At 41.1% G+C, this 19,565-nt stretch overlaps 1 protein-coding gene across 1 annotated transcript in view; it reads right to left on the minus strand.

Annotated features, from left to right (window-relative positions):
- Positions 1-5,292, minus strand: part of LOC132390723 (gamma-aminobutyric acid receptor subunit gamma-3) — a 723,162-nt gene extending 717,870 nt beyond the window's left edge. The window contains exons 1-2 of the mRNA XM_059963278.1: positions 5,240-5,292; positions 3,095-3,246 (exon numbers count right to left, since the gene is read on the minus strand). Of these exons, the coding sequence (XP_059819261.1) occupies positions 3,095-3,246; positions 5,240-5,292 (205 nt within the window). The remainder of the gene's footprint in view (positions 1-3,094; positions 3,247-5,239) is intronic.
- Positions 5,293-19,565: the final 14,273 nt, after the last annotated feature.

The following is a 19,565-nucleotide window of genomic DNA, read 5'->3' on the forward strand; positions in this document are numbered from 1 at the left end:
CACCTGTCACCGCCCAGCTTCTCACATCATTCCTTTTCTCCCATGCGCCTGCCTTGACCTTTCACCTTCTACCCTCCCCTTCCCCCACCTTCTTGTTCTGGCTTCTGCACCCCCCACCCCCCAGCAGCCCTTCCTTTACAGTTTTGATGAATGGTCTCGGCCTGAAATGTAGACTGTTTATCCCTTTCCATAAATGCATCCTGACCTGCTGAGTTCCTCCAGCATTTTGTGTGTGTAGTATGGGTGGGCCAGAGGTCACATACAGGCCATTTGGAAACGATGGCAAATTTTCTTCCCTGTACATCAGTGATCCTGGTAGATTTTATGAAAGTCCAGTAGTTTGTGAACAACATTACATATCCTTTCCTCTTACACCAAATACAATTATTATTTGAATAGAAATTTCCAAGCTGTAATGGTAACATTCAAACTGATGTTGCCAGATCTATATTCCAGTCCTCTGTATGCTAATCCAATAATTAATGCTTCCCTAATGCAGCTAAGATTTTAGAACTCTCCTCCTGCATTAACTTATTCCAAACAATTTAGGCTAAGGCATGATTGAATACATAATCCCAGTCTTTTGAATACCGTGTGACACAAGTGTGGGTTGGGAGGTTAATTGTCTTCTGTAGATTCCCCCAGTATGTTGGTTGGTGATACATTCTGGGGTGGTTTGAAGGCAATGTGGGAAGAACAAAACAGGATTAGTTGAGAAACAAGTCACTGCAGATGCTGGAAACCGGAGTAAACAAAAAGAATGAACTACTGTAGGAACTCATCCGGTCAGATAGCATCTTTGGAAGGAAATGGAAATGGACAGTCGATGTTTCAGGTTGAGACCCTCCACCTGGATTAGCATACATAAATGTGCAATAGTTGTGCAGATTTGGTGATCTTAAGGGCCTGTTTATAATCTAAACAAGTTAATAAATTAGTGATTATATGCTTTGTAACTTTTTTTTTATTGGAAGCATTGTACATCAGGAGGGTATTTGACATGTATAACTCCCCTCAAATGAGCATACATAAAGGTGTTGTAATAGTCACAAAATGCTGATGGAACTCAGCAGGTCAGGCAGCATCCATGGAGGGAAACAAACAGTCACCATTTCAGGTCGAGACTCCTGAAGAGTCTTGATGAGGGGTTGTGGCCTGAAACGTCAACTGTTTATTCCTCTCCATGGATGCTGCCTGAGCTATTGAGTTCCTTTGGTATTTTGAGTGTGTTATTCTGGATTTCCAGCACCTGCAGAATCCCTTGTGTTTAAGGTGTTTCAATTGTAGGTCTTATTCCAATTCCAACCCATTATCACTTATCTTGGTGTCCAAATATTTTTTCATAGCTAATGTGAAAAAAGTCTGCCAAGCAAGTAAGCTACTATAAAATTATAATGAATATTGGACAAAAAGGACTTGACAGGTTGAAGAACCTTTCACATTATTGTTTGCAGCCTGCAACTACTTACAAAAGCAAAAGGGAGGATTGAACTCAAGTATGAATGAATCACTAAGCTCAACAAATGATAGCAGATGACATTATATACTGTATACATTTTGACAAAAGATAATCTTGTTTTAAAACATTTGCTCAGGCATGGATCGCTCAACCATCTCATAGTCTATTGCTGAGCTTACATTGATAAATATACTTTATTGATAGCTTCAAGATCCTACTGTTACCTTTCAATTAGATGGATGAATTTTCTTTTTTTGATTACAGGTAAGAATCGTACTTCTTTGACTGTTTTATGAACATTCATCAGGGAACCCGTTAACCGCAACTGTCTTCTGTCCACTTTATTTAAATGGATGTCAACACTTTTGGATGCATTGTAGCTACATTCTGTGCCTGTAAGTATTTTTTAAAATCTGTATGCATTGAGCTTGTACAGATTTGGTAAATCTGGGAGTATCTTTGCTGACAGGTGTTTGATATTGCAGTTATCTAAATAATGGACTTTATGATCTGTAAAATTGCAAAAACTGATAGTTGAAGTGGTTGATTAATGTACTCAGCTGAATACTCACTCCTCAATCATTGTACTATCAAACTACATGACATTTGGGATTCAATGTGTGAGTAATTCTTTATTGGAATTGTACTTTAAAGATTAAATAAAACAAAGCAGTTCTATAAATCAGAGTTTATCCGCCAGTATATTGGATCTGCCTAAAATTTGACTCTGGAGGGAGAGAAATGAGAAGAGAACAAGGGAGAGAACAAGTAGTTCTGTATATTTTGCAAACTTAATCACCCAATTGCTCTCTTTGTTTGAATATTGTAAGGAGGACAGCCAGTTTTACTATCTGCATTAGATTTTTTATTTGCTATTTTTGGCATTTGGCAAGTTTGCAGTAACTTTGAAATTGGCTTTAAGGTGCAACTGGAAGATGGAAAATACTACATAGACTATAGAACAGTACAGCACAGTACAGGCCTTTTGGCCTATGATGTTGTGCCAACCCTCTAAATTATTCCATGATCAAACTAATCCTTCCCTCCCACATAGCCCTCCATTTTTCTACATCCATGTGCTTATCTAAGAATCTCTTAAATGTCCATAATGAAATTGCTTTTACCATCACCCCGGTAGCATATTTCATCAATCTACCATTCTCTCTGTTAAAATAACACCTACCCCTGACATCTCCTAACATTTTCCTTGAAACATCTTAAAGTTATGTCCTCATGTAAAAGCCATTTATGTCCTGGGAAAACATCTCTAGCTCTAGGTCCTGATCAAGAGTCTTAGAGCAAATCTTAGAGCTCTTCCTTCTCTCTATAGATGCAGCCTGACCCATTGAGTTCCTCCAGAATGTTGTGCATGTGTGTGTTACTCTAACTGCCCACTCTATCTATGCCTCTTATTATCTTGTGCACCTCTAACAAGTCACCTCTCATCCTCTTTCTCTGTAAAGAGATTTGTTTTCACTGCATTTTATATCCTATCATTTTCCTTTTGAAATTGGCACTTAGAAATTGGCATCAAGTCGTGCACCACAACGACAAACTCAGAAGTATTTTCATCAGAAGATATGATATTAGTGGGATGGAGAGGATACAGGTTACAAATTACATGATAATACTCACTTCCAATGTCTGGACGAAGTTTCTTGTCATATTCCTTCAACAGGTTATTTAAAATATTTGTCGTATCTCTATCTTGCAATGTTGGAGCCAGCACCCACTTCTGGTTTTTGATTGTGAGATCTTCAAAATCATCATCATCGATTTTTCTGGAGCTGCACAATAGAAAGTTTGTATTTTCATTAACACCAAACTCCTTAGTGGTGCTATAAATATGGGTGGCAGGCACGAGGTTTTAAACTTTATTTTGAATTATTTATCTGTGGTTGGCCGTAAGTACACAGTGGCCGCTTTATTAAGTACAGCTGTTCACCTGCTCTTTTATACAAATAACTATTTAGCCTATCACACAGCAGCAACCTAATACATTAAAGAAGTTTGGTTATTGTTCAGATTAAACATCAGAATGGGGAAGAAATATGATCCAATAGATTTTTATGGTGGAATTATTGTTGGTTCTAGATGGGGTGGTTTGAGTATTTCAGAATCTGCTGATCTCCCAGAACTTTCATGCATAAGTCTCTCTAGAATTTACAGAGAATAATGTGAAACACAAAAAAAAATCGAATGTGCAGCAACTCTGTGGGTGAAAACACTTTGTTATGAGAGAGATCAGCGAAGGCCAGATTGGTTCAAGTTGCACAGGAGGTACCTAACAATGTGGACACTGAGAATACATTCGCTGATAACTACAAGTGCAGGAGCTACAAAATGGATATCATATCTGGGGCACTGGAGAATATCTTTTCCCATACAAGAGAAAACCTGCAAATGCTGGAAATCCAAGCAACACACACAAGATGCTGGACAACTCAGCAGGCCAGGCTTCATTTATGGAATAGAGTAAAGGGTTGACTGTTTACTCTTCTGCATGGATGCTGCCTGGCCTGCTGAGTTCCTCTAGCATTCTGAATGTGCTCCTATAACTTTCCCCATGATCAGTTTGGGCGACTTAGGATACCCGCCAGTTCTTTGTTCTGCTCTACTGTTCGGCGCATGGTTTCCACGTTGACTTTCCAACCTCCATGCTTTGTTTTAACTTTTCCATCAGACATTATACTTCTGAGTCTACGATTGAACGTAAGAATTCGGCTTCCATTTGCCAAGAGGAAGTGCAATAGTGTAGGGGGTGAATAATTTGACATTATAAGGGGTTAGCTATTGCTTTTCCCGATACTTAGCCGTTCAGTAGAGTATTTCTCAGACTACCTAAGGTAACTAGACAGGAACAGTAAATATTCAGAGCGCGTTACTAGGCTTGGAATTTAAAAAAAGGTGGTATCCACGTAGAATCAAACTGTAGACGTAGAAGGTGCATTTTTAAGGCAGCGCCGATCTACCCAAGGTAAATGAACGTAAATTGGCAATGTACTAAGTGCAATGCAAACCAGAATTTAATGCTGCGGTCCCTCACTATACAAAATTACCAAATCTGACCGAATTTCAATGCAAACCAGCTCATTTTATTTATTGCGGGAATAAATAAAGGCGGGAGCAGACATTTGTTGCATTTACCATCGCTTGGTCTCTACAAAAATAATTTCCATTAATCCTGGATTTATTTTATTAAATAATGATGATTATTACATGCTCAGTTACCCCCTACTCCTATTGCCTAAAGATGCTTACGCAATTACGTGTAAATCATCTGTAGTTTTAAATTCTCCCTTCTTCAGAGTTACAGAAATGTCCGGTCCTGATTTACACTCCCCCCCCCCACCTCTTGACCCAAGTCTCTTATTGTTTTGATGGAGATAACACAATTAAAAATATGGCCAGGTGAGTCCTCTCAAGTGCTTAGACTTAAGCTGCGTGTTAACCCTTAGCATAACTCGCTGCTTTTTTGCCAGTTAGCTATCCGAATGTTTAACCCCACCCTTCCCAACCTCCAGCCTGACAAGGCAAGTAAGGCAGGAAGGATGGGGTTCAGCTACCGGGTGTATACACCTGCACGGAGGCATCATAAATTCAACTGCGACATCAGAGCTACTGTAAAGTCCCGTTTACACTAGCCTTCTTATTTCCCAACTTTTGCCCGAAAGCATCGGGCATCTGGATGAACCGAGCATGCGAGCACTAAACACCACAGGCATTGAAGCAGGACGTCTGTCCTCGCGTACACAAAGAAAACAAAAACAACTTGCTTACCAAGCTTGGAGAACTGAAAGAAGGAAGAAAGCAGCGAGCAGTTTGGTTGGCATAGCTGAGGGAGATACGAAGGAAGAAGCGAGTCGTCAGATGCCCGGGAAAGTGCCGGGAGTGTGCTGGAGGGGCAAGGCGGGAGAGTTTCTCGCCTGTCTGGATAAGCAGTAGCAGTAGCCTTCCAATATCCGTCAGCTCAGGACTATCCGGACTCACGGCTGAGATAAGAGAGATACGGCGACAGCTCCAGAGCCAGCCATAAACCACATTCGCACCTCTGACAGGTGTAAGCGTTTGGACAGCTACACTCTCTCCACCCAGGCACCGAATGGCTGACAGCGAATGGCCCCTCCTAGGTGCAGCGACTCTGGTCCGACGCTCTCCACTTCATTCGTGCTCTCTTTCATTGCGAGAGAAAGTGACAGAGCAGCGATCTCCAAGCGGTTCGAATTCCCTCTTTGCCCGTTATTCCAGCCGACGGGAGTCCCACAGGATCATTTGACGTCAGGTCTCACCCCCAGATCGTGTGGATAGTTTGAGGAACTCGAACGAGGTAACGTCTTCCCGTTGACTCCTTAACGGCACCGATGCGTGTTCATGTGTGCAGTGAGTGAGTGTTGCGAGCATGCATGACAGTGTGCATGTGTGTTGCGTGCACATATGACCCCGTGGATGTGCGATGTGGGCTTTCTGCTTATGCGGTATCACCGCAATTTTGGCTTTTGGTTTACTCGGTTTATTGATTCCGAAATTAAGTTAGGCTCTTCATTTTAAATTGGTTGCCCATTCTCACCCTCAATGTTTCCTATTTCCTGAACTGTGCTGTGAAACGAGTTGCTATATTTCTGATTTAAGAATGAGGTTGAATATGACTGTCCTTCGATTCGTTGATAATGTTATCACAAACAGTCTGCTGGAGGAATTCAAGAGAGTCAAGGGGAAAGGGATTGTCGAGCCCCTGCGTCAGGACAGGGTACCCCATCTGCGTACCGTTATCTCGGCGCCATTGACAGTGCCCACGTCCAGTTTAACAGCAGCGTTTAACGCCTGTGAAATCTGTTGCGCTTTCTGGGGAAGTTGATAAACAGTCAACTCCCTCTGGAGTGTGTTGTAACTGCGGTGTAAAGTGCCATCCAACGGACTCGTTAAATATGGATGTTGGTGCCGGTGAATCGAGCAGCCTGGTTGCTCATTCCCCGCCAAAAGGAACAGAGATCCTAAAATGTCGCTCGGCGACACCTCCACCCGCCCACCAGTCATCCCTGCCAGAAAGCACTTGCCTGCAAAACGTATCGGTGAGATTTGGAAACTTTTGTTAGGGATGCTTTTGTTTGGGCCAGAGTACAAATATTGACAAAAGGTGACTGGGGATCCGTAGGCGGGGAGAACCCTGTCATGCGAGTGTGTGGATATACCTATAAACATTGAACGCAAGTCGGTGCTGAATTACTTTTTTGCTTGCTTAGATCACGGCGGGAAAAAAAAACTGGCTGCAAATATCCAACCGATCAAAGGCGTTTATAAAAGCGAATAGAAATTGCCTTTTGCTCCTTCTCCCCAGGTTCTAGGGATTGAATGCAGCCCGGTACAAACTAACTGTTGCTGTCTGGAGCGGAGCGAAGAGAGAGCGAGAGCGAACAGGAATATTAAAGTGGGACGTGGAGCAGATCACACTTGCCCTTACATGTCAACAGCTGATGCGTTGCCATCAACAGCTACAGGGCAAGCTTGTTAAATTGCAGGTAAGTGACTTGTGGCTAATCAACCAGATGTTTGACATTCTGAGACCAATGCGTGTGGGGCACGATCTGATATTTCTTAAACTGCGTTGGCATTCGGCAGACGAACTGCTGTCTTCGGGCGGACTCGAGAACTGCAGTCTTTCTTAATGTCAAATCAAGTCAAACTCACTACTTGGGGTCTCTTGAACACTGATTGAAAAGATTGCGAGTAATTGCAGGAGGTTAGAAAACAATCAATCGCGCGGTAGGTCACTTCGCTGTGCAAACCGATCTCTGTGCTTGTGTGCGGAAAGGTAGATAACTTTACAGACGAATAGCTTGATTGGCGTGGCTAAACGTTGAAACTTCAAGGCATCGTGGATACACAGCCAGACTGATTACATGATATGGGTCGCTCAGAATAGCTGTCGTTATAACATGTAAGAGTTTCAGATGTAAACATTGAATCCTTGTGATAGAGAGGTGGTCGCTTGTAGAATAATTCGCCACATGTGTATGTATTTTTAAAAAGTACCATAATTTCGTAATGAATATAATCGTACACAATTATATAAATATTTCAACCTGTACTTTGAACCTTGTGATTAATTGTTAAGGTATATTATGGATCGATAAAATCTTAAATGTATGCATAGTTCACAACTGGGCGCACACACGGACACACATACACTGACACTTGAATCTCACTATATTCTGAATAATACATAAATGTCATAGATCCCAGACAATGAACAGATGCTTCCTTGCATGGAAATGAATTGTAAAGGTAGACTTTGAAATTGGTTTGTGAATTATTTTTTCCATAAAGGCAGAGATGCAGAAGGCTGCAGTCGTCAAAAACAAAACAGCCACAGAGGACGGGAATGGCTAAATTAATATCGACAAACACCTTTAGTGCTTAAAAGCTTGGCGGAGCATTCACACCGTCTGCTTGCTTTTTTTTTGTTTTGGGAAGCGAAGCCCTGGCGGCGACTGCAAGAAATGCTCCCCTCTCCATTTCACGTGGCTAGACTGTGTAGGGAGAAGGGGTCGGCGGCCCAGGGGACCCTGAAAGGTGAGGTTGTGGCAGGCATTCGGCGCAGGGAAATCGATCCCCAGACCAGTGACAGTCAGTGATACTAAGTGGATCTCATTGATCCTGAGTGAGAAATGGAGCGAGGCTGGAGGCGGAGGTTTCCCCAGTCTGATGAACACAGTCTTTAAAGCTTCGGAATCTCCCACACCGAGATGCTCCGTCTCCTTGGGATGGAGGTGATTTCCAGTGCGGGGAGTTTCCATGTTTGATTCAAAACAGTCTACGGCTGCAATCATTTCCTTTGTGGGTGATTTTGGGTTGCTGGGGGTGTGGGTGGGTTAGATTTCTTTTTGATTATAGGGAATTTGTTTATCACGGAATGACTGGATAGTGAACGCTGCAGAAAAAAAAGCAGAACCCGAACGCACGGCACCGGAGGGATAAATGCAAAACATAACCGAACGCTGTTTGAAGTAACATTGGGGCGGAAGGGTGTGGATAGGGCACATCTTGAAGTAAAATCCATCATAGCCCGCATTCTCCATTCCAGTTTATAACTTTCTGCAGAAGACCGTCTCATTCTGGCAGTGCACGAATACTAGTTTTTTTTTCACCCGTAATGCGGGGAAACCCACGTCGAGTTTTTTTTTCCCTGCTCATCGAAGGGAAGAATGAGCACATCTGGGGTGGGCGCGCGAAAGTGTGGTCTCGGGTCCCTTGCTTTCAACAAATAACACCCCCACATCTCTGAAACCCGATTGATGTACGAAAACAGCACCCCTGGCCGCTCATTTTGTGGGGGGAAAAATTAGTAAGTTGGACATTGCTCTTCAAAGTGTTATCAGATTCACAGGTTTTCGAAGCCTAACGTTGCTGCTCCGAATAAAACTCGATTGTGTCAAAATATCTTTTTTTTTATGAGTTAAACACCCGTGAATGCCTCGAGTAGCAAAATTTCTCTAAGAAAGCTGATGAATTTTCACCTCAGAAGTAACGGAGCACTGTTTACTAATTGGTGGTATCCGGTTATAAGGAATGTACACAGATCAATCTCGGTGCTGGGGCTAATTGGGCGAACGTATACCTACTTTAAATGATCACCGAACCATGATGTATAGTGCACATGACTGGTTTAATTAGTGCCATCATTATTTGCTCGGCCCGCTGAGTTCCTTCAATAGATTGCTTTTGGCTCCATCATTATTTGAACCGTTTAAGAAATGCAGGTAGAGAGATTTCATAACACGGTGAGCTAATTCAGTTTAACAATTTCCATTTACTGAGAGGGGAAAAAAACTTATATGATCTGTGCTCTGGCTGCAATGTCAGCTGAATAGCAGCAATTGTATAATTGAGAGCAAATATCACAAACAGAATAGACCTCAATCGAATCTTTTCATAAAATTAGGCAACTGACTTCCAATTAATAGAGGTGAAGCCTTAACGTGTTTAGGCTGGGAAAACGACAGTAACATTTGCACAGGCAAAAAGTGTCAGTATCTATTAATATATATTGTCCAGTCCTGGTACATCCTGGGACAGATATCTAAATTGTCAATTGTGTTTAAATAGTTCAAGAAAAATAACTTGAGGGTAAAACTTGCATTTGCATGGAATGAGTTTTATTATTCGAGCTGAGAACGCTGGAAAGCAAGTCCCAAGGACCGGCGGAGAGAGAAGCTGGCGATATTGCAGATGCTTAACCAGATCCAGGCTGCTTTTGAGATGACAGTGCTCTAGCCAACCAGAGTGGAGTCGACTGGCTAATTTCCTTGTCAGTCAAGCTTAGAACCCTCGCCTGATAAGTGGCTAGGATCAATATTATGAACATGCTTGGCCTGACACTTTCCTCCAGTCCGTGAAAGTTTTTTTTCTCCCCCTGGAGAAATAACCCACTTTTACTGGGCGAGATTAATGTAGTTTCTGTTTCCTCTGCCCTTTAAGTTGCTGTCTTTCCCTAAGTAAAATAAAATACCATAAATTACAATACGATGTTTTTTCACAGTGGATTCTGGGATTCTGGCTAATTAGTCCCTCGGTTAATCAGGGCAGCCACTTATTTGGGATAACTGTTAAAGAACAAAGACTATTCGAGAAAATAGGCAGCATGTTTATTTGAGGCTCAGTGCCACTTCATTGGGACAGAAGACTAATTGCTGAACAGTTTCTAACTCGTGTCAGTTGCACAGACGTGCGGCCGCTAGATACCCCAGCATGCTTAGAGCAAACAGTTTTGAAGTAGCATCAGTTGTGTGCGCTTGTGTTCAAAACACTGTAATTAAGTTCAACGACAGGTGACAAGAAATAAGCATTAAGTCAATTTAGACGGTTTTGTTCACTGCAGTTTCAAGCATTCCTGCAAGGAGATACCAAAAACTGTTTGAAGTAAAAATAAAACAATTTCACTACTTCAGCAAGTTAAGACCTATGAAGAATTTTAAGGTATTTACAACCATCTTGAATGTTACAATGAAAAGGAAGATGCTGAGGATGCAATCATCAGAAGCATTGTAAGAAGGCGGTCCATTATCTGAACTAATTTTGTTCATTTATCGTCAGTGTAAAGATCACAGTAGCATGTTGGTTGTCCACCATATCAGATGATGATAGTGAAACCTGTGAAGGAGAGTTTTTAAATTGTAACAGCAGTGGCACTGAGACAGTTCCACTCTCTTGACCTCAGAAGTCTAGGTCCAGTGGTGTGAGTAATCATCACAAACTGTTGTCTTCCTTGGTTGCAGTGAATGACCATAACTTCCTCTGTGCCTGACCATGCCCTTCGCTCTCCACAGAGTGCTCCAGATCTACCTTCCTGGCCGTTGGATCTCACTGTTGATCTCATCCGCCCAGTTCGCCGGAGCTGACATCATATGCTAGGACAGACATGACTCTATTTCACCAGGGTACGGTGCCCGCCAGTTACCCTCACGTTGTTTATCCCACCTGACAAAGTGGTATACTGGGGTGTGGCCATTGTCCCATGCAAAAAGCTACTTGGAGCCACAGATGAGAGCTAAGTGTTCAGTAGGGACAGAAGGTGAGTGAGCTGCAGTAGAGTGGACACAACAAGCCCGTTCAGCAGAGGTGCCACCACTCCCTGGACACCGAATACATGACAGCATTCACTGGATGAATTCCTCCATTGATAACTAGTAGGGACTATACACACTTTTATAGCACTATAGTTTCATTGATAGTGTTCTAATTTGTTCTGTATTTCATTTAAATAATAGTCAGTTAAATGGTTGTTTGTCTTTTTTACACTTTTAAAACTATTTCCATGAAACTTTGGTAATTGGGACAGCTGATAATTGAGCCAAAATGTACTCATCCCGATGTGTCTCAATGAGCCCAAGTTCACTCTATATGTTTATACAGTATATAAATTAAATAAGTAGTGTAAAAATATTGAGGTGGTGTTCATGGGTTAGTTCATTATCCCTTTAGAAATCTGATGCTGGAGGAGAAGTAGCTGTTGTTTTTCTGCTTTGAATTGCAGCTTCCAAAAGGCAATGTCCAGTTCTGCATACGGCATTAAAACAAAACCACATAATCTGTTTTAGTGATTTAAATAAAAACAGAGATGCCGGAAATTTGAAGTAAAATGGAAAATACTGGAAATATTCAAAAGGTCTGGTAACATCTGTGGAGTGAGAAGCAGAGTTAATGCTTCAGGTATTAATGATCTATGAGCAAACCTTTAAAGCAGGGGTTCCTGACCTGGTAACCACAGACCCCTCCATTAATGGTAGAGGTCCATGGCATAAAAAAGGTTGGGAACCCCTTTTTTAAAGGATAGGTATTGGCAAGGATGTTGGGGGAAGAGTTCTACTTCTGTGAATGTTGCCAAGGGGACTTCTACATCCATCTGAAGAGACTGAAGGAGACTCAGTTTAATGCTCTGACTGAAATGGAGTCTCTCACTGTATGGATCTCCCCCAGTTCTGCATCTAGATGTCAGTGGAGAGTTTATACCCCAGTGTTTAGGGTAGGGGTGCTGCTACCTCTGTAGAAAGGGTGCTACCACTTTCAAAGTTCAAAGTAATTTTATTATCAAAGTATGCGTATTTCACTATATACTACCGTGAGATTACTCTTCTTACAGGCATTCACAGTAGAACAAAGAAATGCAATAGAATCAAAGAAAAACTAAACACGAACAAAGACTGACATACAACCAATGCACAAAAGAAGATTAACTGTGGATAATATAATAATAATAAAATACATAAATAATACTGATAACACGAGTTGTAGAGGTCTTGAAAGTTAGCCTCTAGGTTGTAGAATCAGTTCAGTGTTGTGGTGAGTGAAGGCAAATTTTAATTTTAACAGGGTTTGTATGAATTTAAAGAAGTAATAGGCTACACAAAATGGAGTTCTGGATACTTAAAAAAAACAGTTGTTATATGCCAGCTAAGTATTTCTATCCCTGTATCCTATAGTGCAAATCTGCAATAGAATATCCATGTGTGAGAGTACATCTACAGTTGAAACAATAAACCCTAAAACTCCGCTTTGTTCACTGTGTTATTCGTGTGATCTGGAATTGTGTTAAAGCCTCACTGTAGAATCTTCACCATTGTTATTTCCTTGTGTAATCCACCGGTAATGGTAATTTACAGCATTTCATTCACTAGCGTGAAAGATCCATTACCCAGCTTTCAACGCATCTCCGAACAACAACAAATTTTGGTGTACTTGAGGTGGTGAATGAAATGCACCGAATAAATTATGCTTTTTTTTCCCTCTAATGTTTCATAGAAAACCATAATTTGCAACTAAAATCCTGGGCAAATGTGACTGAGAGGAGGAAAGGAGATTTGGATAGTTGATTAGAACAATTGGTCCCATGATAAAAGGCTTAATGTAAATGGTAATGTAGCTGGTATTTAATTGCTTTCAAATTCAAGTATTATTATAGCTCCCCATTGCTCCTTCGGCAATATAAATGTTATTGCTATTTAGTTTTACCCTGAATTTCATTTTCTGCTATTTTTAATATACCTGGACCATATGATCATAAGACATAGGAGCTCTGACATTCTATCATGGCTGATTTATTATCACTCTCAACCACATTCTCCTGCCTTCTCCCTGTAACCTTTGACAGCCTTACTAATCAAGAAGCTATCAACCTTCACTTTAAATATACCCAATGACTTGTCCTCCAGAGCTGTCTGCGGCAATGAATTCCACAGATTCACCTCTCTGCCTAAAGAGATTACTCTTCATCACTGTTCTAAAGGGATATCCTGAGGCTGTGCCCTCTGGTCCTAGAATCCCCCACTATAGGAAACCCCCTCTCCACTCCCACTCTATCTAGGTCTTTAAATATTTCATAAATTTCAAGGAGATTATTTTTCTCATTCCCCACCCCCTAATTCTTCTAAACCCCAGTGAGTACAGCCCTAGAGTCATCAAATGTACTTTTGTACTGGTAAAATGTATTTTTTTTGTATGTAATTTTGCAGTCAATTAACACCAGGAAAGTAGTGTTTCTAGTTGATAAGTGAAGAATTTGAAATACTGACAAGATTCACAGAATAAAGTATAAGAAAAAAAAAGCTAAATGTCCTATTCAAATCACTTACCTATCATAATCATAATCCATCATTCCCTTGGAGTCCAAAATATTAACAATATCTGGTGAATATGCTCAGGCTGATGTAAAAATCCCACTCCTTTTTTTTACATCAGGCCAGTGATTGGATTATTCAATCTACATAGAGATCTCATGTTGAGAATATTTTTGTGAAGGACAAAAATATAAAATTCCTTCTTTGGTGAGTTATCTTTGCTTGAGGTTAAGATTCCTATAATTTTGCTGTAACTGCCATGAGTAGAATGCTCTTCCCTTTGTCTCTACCTTTCTTGCTGATCTCAGGGGTCGATCTGCCAACAAACCAAGTGAGGACCAGTGAATGGGTGGTTCACTTCAACTGTGGAAGGGTTTTTCTTGAGAGGACCTTACTTAAAAGGTAAAACTGCACTGCCACAAACAACAGAAACTGTATCTTCCACTCAGATTGAACAGGAATTTCTCCTTTCCCTTTCATCTACCCCGAGCAAATAGAACTTAACCTCTCTTCCCTTGGCGTATCAGGGACATGAGTTAATTGTGCAGCACAATTTTTAATATTTCAAAGCAATAATTTTGTATTATGTTCCAGGTGAGTAAAGTACAGTTTTTGATGTTTCATTGGTGAACATTTCACTAAGTTTTCCGGTCTGAAGCTGGTTGAACAGAATTATCCATGCACAATGCCGTACACTTTAGATATTAGAGTCATTGACCTCTACAGCACAGAAAGAGGCTCTTCTGCTCCTTAAGTCCCTGGGGAACTATTACTCTGCCTCAACCCATCAAGCCAGACCTGGAGCTTAGCCCTCTAGCCCTCTCCCCATCCATGTACTTATTTAAATTCCTCTTAAATGTTGAACACAAACCCACATCCACTACTTCTGCTGGTGGCTTTCACTATCCTCCGAGCTAAGAAGTTCCCACTCAGGTTCCCCTTAAAGATTTCAACTTTCCCCCTTAACCTCTGACCTCTAGTTCCAGTCTTACTGAACCTCAATGGAAAAAGCCTTCTTGCATTACCCTAACTATAGCACTCATGATTTTATGAGGGGTATAGATAGAATGAGTGCAAATTTGTTTACAGAATTATAAGGTAAGGTAATCAAAACTTTAAAATCTCCTTAGTGCTTGCTTTCTGCTGTTGGTATCACGTGTCGTAGACAGGACTGCAGCATGTCATCATTTCTAAAAGGTTATGCGGGCAAAACACAGACACAAAGCCTCCATTTTATGACAATATTACAAATGCTCTATAACTCTAGTGAACAATCAGAAAAAAGAAAACACAGGAGGTCAAATATATCAAGTATTTCCCTCCATCTGTACCTGTCAAAAAGCTTCACAGCTTGTACATGATGGGATGCTATATCGTTCTGAATTTCTGGAGTAGCGGACATGATCTCTGTCTCATGATATAGTTATCTGTGCAGTCACCTAGCCTCGTTATTACGGGTTCAGATAGTGTCTCTTTCCACAAGTGTTACTTCAGCAACTATTAGTCTCTGGAGCTGATAATTCTAAATATCCAGAACTCCATAAGACATAGGAACAGAATTAGTCCATTCAGCCCATTGAGTCTGCTTCACCATTCCATCATGGCTGATTTATTATCCCTCTCAAGCCCATTCTCCTGCCTTCTCCATGTAACTTTTGATGCTCTGACTAATCAAGAAATGACCAAACTCTGCTTTCCTGAATAAAGAGCTTATACCTCAACTTATTCCTAAATTGGAATTGGTTTATTATTGTCTCACATTCCGAAATAGAGGGAAAAGCGTGTCTGGCAAACTGTTCATATAGATCAACACATTAGACAGTGCATTGAGGTAGAACAAGGTAAAACAATAACAGAATGCAGAACAAAGTGTAGCTGCTACAGTGTAAGTGCAGTGAAGATAGACAATAAGATACAGGAATATAATGAGGTAGACTGAGTGTTCACGAATCTGTCTTATTAAATTATAGAAAACAATTAATCTCTTATCCTAGGATAATAATTCTGCAGTAAGGGGAGGGCGTGGGGGGAAACAGCTTCTGTGGAGCCCACTCAGCAGAAAATCAGCTGTCAAAAGAAAAGAACAGCAAATTAAAAAGCAACCGCATGATTGATAGTCAATAATTGAAAAGGTCAATTTATATCCTTTTGCCCTTTCCCACATATTAAATTGTTAGTTAATTTGCTGTCAAATGTGTTTGGTACACCAGCAATGGCTCAGGTACAACAAAGGAAGGAGTGATCATTTAATCTCTTTTTAGAATTTAGAAATCCCACCAGATTTCCCCTATTCTCTGCCCCAAGATTATGTACACATTCAGCACACTTCTGAGATTTACTCTTATGAATGCACGAATCCAGTACTGTGAAGTTTATGGATGCTGGGAAGTGGACGACTTTACATTGCTTCTGCATGGCTATGTAGTTAGTTGCAGTGCAAAGCCCAAATGACAAATGTCAGTGTTCTGCCTCCATAATAATTGATAATCTTCGCGAAAAATAGTCTGCAGTAGATTCCTAATGTTGGAGCATAATAAGAGAATCAAGGGCTGTACCTGGTGGTGTGCTAATGGGCAGATTACAGTGAAACAATTACCAGAATAGGATCACTGGGATTGCTATGAGGGTGGTCAGAGTTGGTGGCTGCATGAATGAATGATCTTTATTGTCATACATAGATACAATGCTAGAGTCGGTTATCAAAGATGTGATAACAGCACATTTGGAAAGAGGTGAAATCATCGGACAAAGTCAGCATGGATTTGTGAAAGGAAGATCAGGTCTGACGAATCTTATAGAATTTTTTGAAGATGTAACTAGTAGAGTGGATAGGGGAGAGCCAGTGGATGTGGTATATTTAGATTTTCAAAAGGCTTTTGACAAGGTCCCACACAGGAGGTTAGTGTGCAAACTTAAAGCACATGGTATTGAGGGTATGATATTGATGTGGATAGAGAATTGGTTGGCAGACAGGAAGCAAAGAGTCGGAGTAAATGGGACCTTTTCAGAATGACAGACAGTGACTAGTGGGGTACCGCAAGGCTCAGTGCTGGGACCCCAGTTGTTTACAATATATATTAATGATTTAGACAAGGGAATTAAATGCAGCATGCGGATGACACGAAGCTGGTCGGCGGTGTTAGCTGTGAGGAGGATGCTAAGAGGATGCAGTGTGACTTGGATAGGTTAGGTGAATGGGAAATTCATGGCAGATGCAGTTTAATGTGGATAAATGTGAGGTTATCCACTTTGGTTGCAAGAGCAGGAAAACAGATTATTATCTGACTGGTGGCCGATTAGGAAAAGGAGAGGTGCAACGAGACCTGGGTGTCATTGTACACCAGTCATTGAAGGTGGGCATGCAGGTACAGCAGGTGGTGAAAAAGGCAAATGGTATGTTGGCATTCATAGCAAAAGGATTTGAGTACAGGAGCAGGGAGGTTCTACTGCAGTTGTTTAAGGCCTTGGTGAGACCGCACCTAGAGTATTGTGTGCAGTTTTGGTCCCCTAATCTGAGGAAAGACATTCTTGCCATAGAAGGAGTACAAAGAAGGTTCACTAGACTGATTCCTGGGATGGCAGGGATGGTGTTCTTGCCACCAAAGTGGATAACCTCACATTTATCCACATTAAACTGCATTTGCCATACATTTGCCCACTCACCTAGCCTGTCCAAGTCAACCTGCATTCTCATAACATCCTCCTGACATTTCAGACTGTCAACAAGCTTTGTGTCATTGGCAAATTTGCTAATATTACTTTTAATCCCTTCACCTAAATCATTAATGTATATTGTAAACAGCTGTGGTCCCAGCACCGTACCTTGTGGTACCCCACTGGTCAGTCTGCCATTCCGAAAAGGACCCGTTAATCGCTACTCTTTGTTTCCTGTCAGCCAGCCAATTTTCAATCCATGTCAGTACTCTACCCCCAATACCATGTGCCCTAACTTTGCCCACTAATCTTCTATGTGGGACTTTATCAAAGGCTTTCTGAAAGTCCAGGTACACTACATCCACTGGCTCTCCCTTGTCCATTTTCATAGTTACATCCTCAAAAAATTCCAGAAGATTAGTCAAGCATGATTTCCTCTTCATAAATCCATGCTGAGTCGGACTGATTCTTCTACTGCTATCCAAATGTGTTGTAATTTCCTCTTTTATAATTGACTCCAGCATCTTTCCCACCACTGACAACAGGCTAACCAGTCTGCAATTCCCTGTTTTCTCTCTCCCTCCTTTCTTGAAAAGTGGGAGAACATTAGCCACCCTCCAATCCACAGGAACAGTTCCTGAAGCTATAGAACATTGGAAAATGATTACCAATGCATCCATAATTTCTAGAACCACCTCCTTAAGTACTGAACTGCTTCTGCTAAGTTAGCAAGTTTCACATCACATGCCGGTGATAATAAACCTGATTCTGATTCATAGGGCAGCACAGTAATATAGTAGTTAGCACAATGCTTTACAACACAGGTAACCCAGGTTCAATTCCCACTTCTGCCCAAAAGGAGTTTGTATGTTCTCCCTGTAACTGCGTGGGTTTCCTCCGGTTGCTCTTGTTTCCTCCCACAGTCCAAAGATGTACTGGTTGATAGATTAATTGATCATTGTAAACTGTCCCATGATTAGGCTAGGATTAAATCAGGGGATTACTGAGCGGCATAGCCTGAAGGGACAGGAGAGCCTATTCTGCTCTGTATCTCAATAACAATAACTAATATAATTCTTTAACTCTTTCATTAAAAATAGGTGAATTGCGCAGAAGGATTTGAATTTGTGTATTGTTGCTCAAGTTTTAATAATGTGCAAATGAATTTAGTATACAATGGTTAATTGGGTACCATAGGAAGAATTAAGCCACATTTATGTAAAATCTTGCCATATCTGAACACAGTGGTCTTCTGGGAAGTATTTTCAAGTGATTGTAAATGGATTGTTAATGTAATAGAAAGGAGCGCCACAGTGGCATAGCAGTTAGTGCAAAGCTATTATGGCTTGGGCTGTTGGAGTTCGATTCCGCCACTGTCTGTAAAGCGTTTGCATGTTCTCTTGTGATTGCATGGGTTTTCTCCCAGGGCTCTGGTTTCCTCCCACAGTCCAAAGATGTACCAGTTAGCAGGTTAATTGGTCATTGTAAATTGTCCTTTGATTAGGCTAGGGTAAAACAGGTGGATTGCTGGGCGGTATGTCTTGTTGGTCCAGAAGGGCCTGTTCTGCACTGTATCTCTAAACAAATAAGTAAAAAGAAGGTAACAGTGATTTCACTAACAAAACAGGGAAAGAGTGGGCTTATAGTGGTGTTGGCAAAAGTATTAATTTAGCCAAATCAGCAAAAGGCACCAGAAGCTGAAAATAAAAACTCCAAGCATACTGCAGGAAGTAGTATTGTTTAAGTCAGCTTTGTGCTTCCTAGTGTTTGATTTATCCTATTGCATTGCCACTGAAAACTTTACTAGTTATTTATAAACACGAGAAATTCTTTTGGTGCTGGAAATGCAAAGCAATACATACAAAATGCTGAATGAATTCAGTAGGTCAGGTAGCATCTATGGAAATTAATAAAGAGTCAACATTTTGGACAGAGACCCTTCTTCAGGGCTGGAAAGGTAGGGGGAAGACGCCAGAAAAAGAAAGGTGTAGAGAGGAAGGAAGGTAGCTAGAAGTTGAAGCCAGGTGGGTAGGAAAAGTAAAGGACTTGAGAGAAAGTAATCTAATAGGAGAGAAGAGTGGATCATAGGGGAACGGGAAAGAGTAGGGGACCTAGAGGGAGTCCCTTGGGTCCCCTCCTAGTTACTTATGTCCACCTTGGCACAATACATATTTTCTAATAGAAAACAGAACATCAGCAATCTCCTCTGAGAGAATACAGAAATAAAAGCAATGAATTATATTTCTTTGAAACCCTACTAATGAATGCAGAGACATTTTAAACTTGACACCGATATGGGGAAAATGGTGTTTTAAAAAAAAACACATGTCACCAGGAAGAAG

This window comes from Hypanus sabinus, chromosome 3 (genome assembly GCF_030144855.1).
Source record: "Hypanus sabinus isolate sHypSab1 chromosome 3, sHypSab1.hap1, whole genome shotgun sequence".
In the NCBI taxonomy this organism is placed as follows: domain Eukaryota; kingdom Metazoa; phylum Chordata; class Chondrichthyes; order Myliobatiformes; family Dasyatidae; genus Hypanus; species Hypanus sabinus.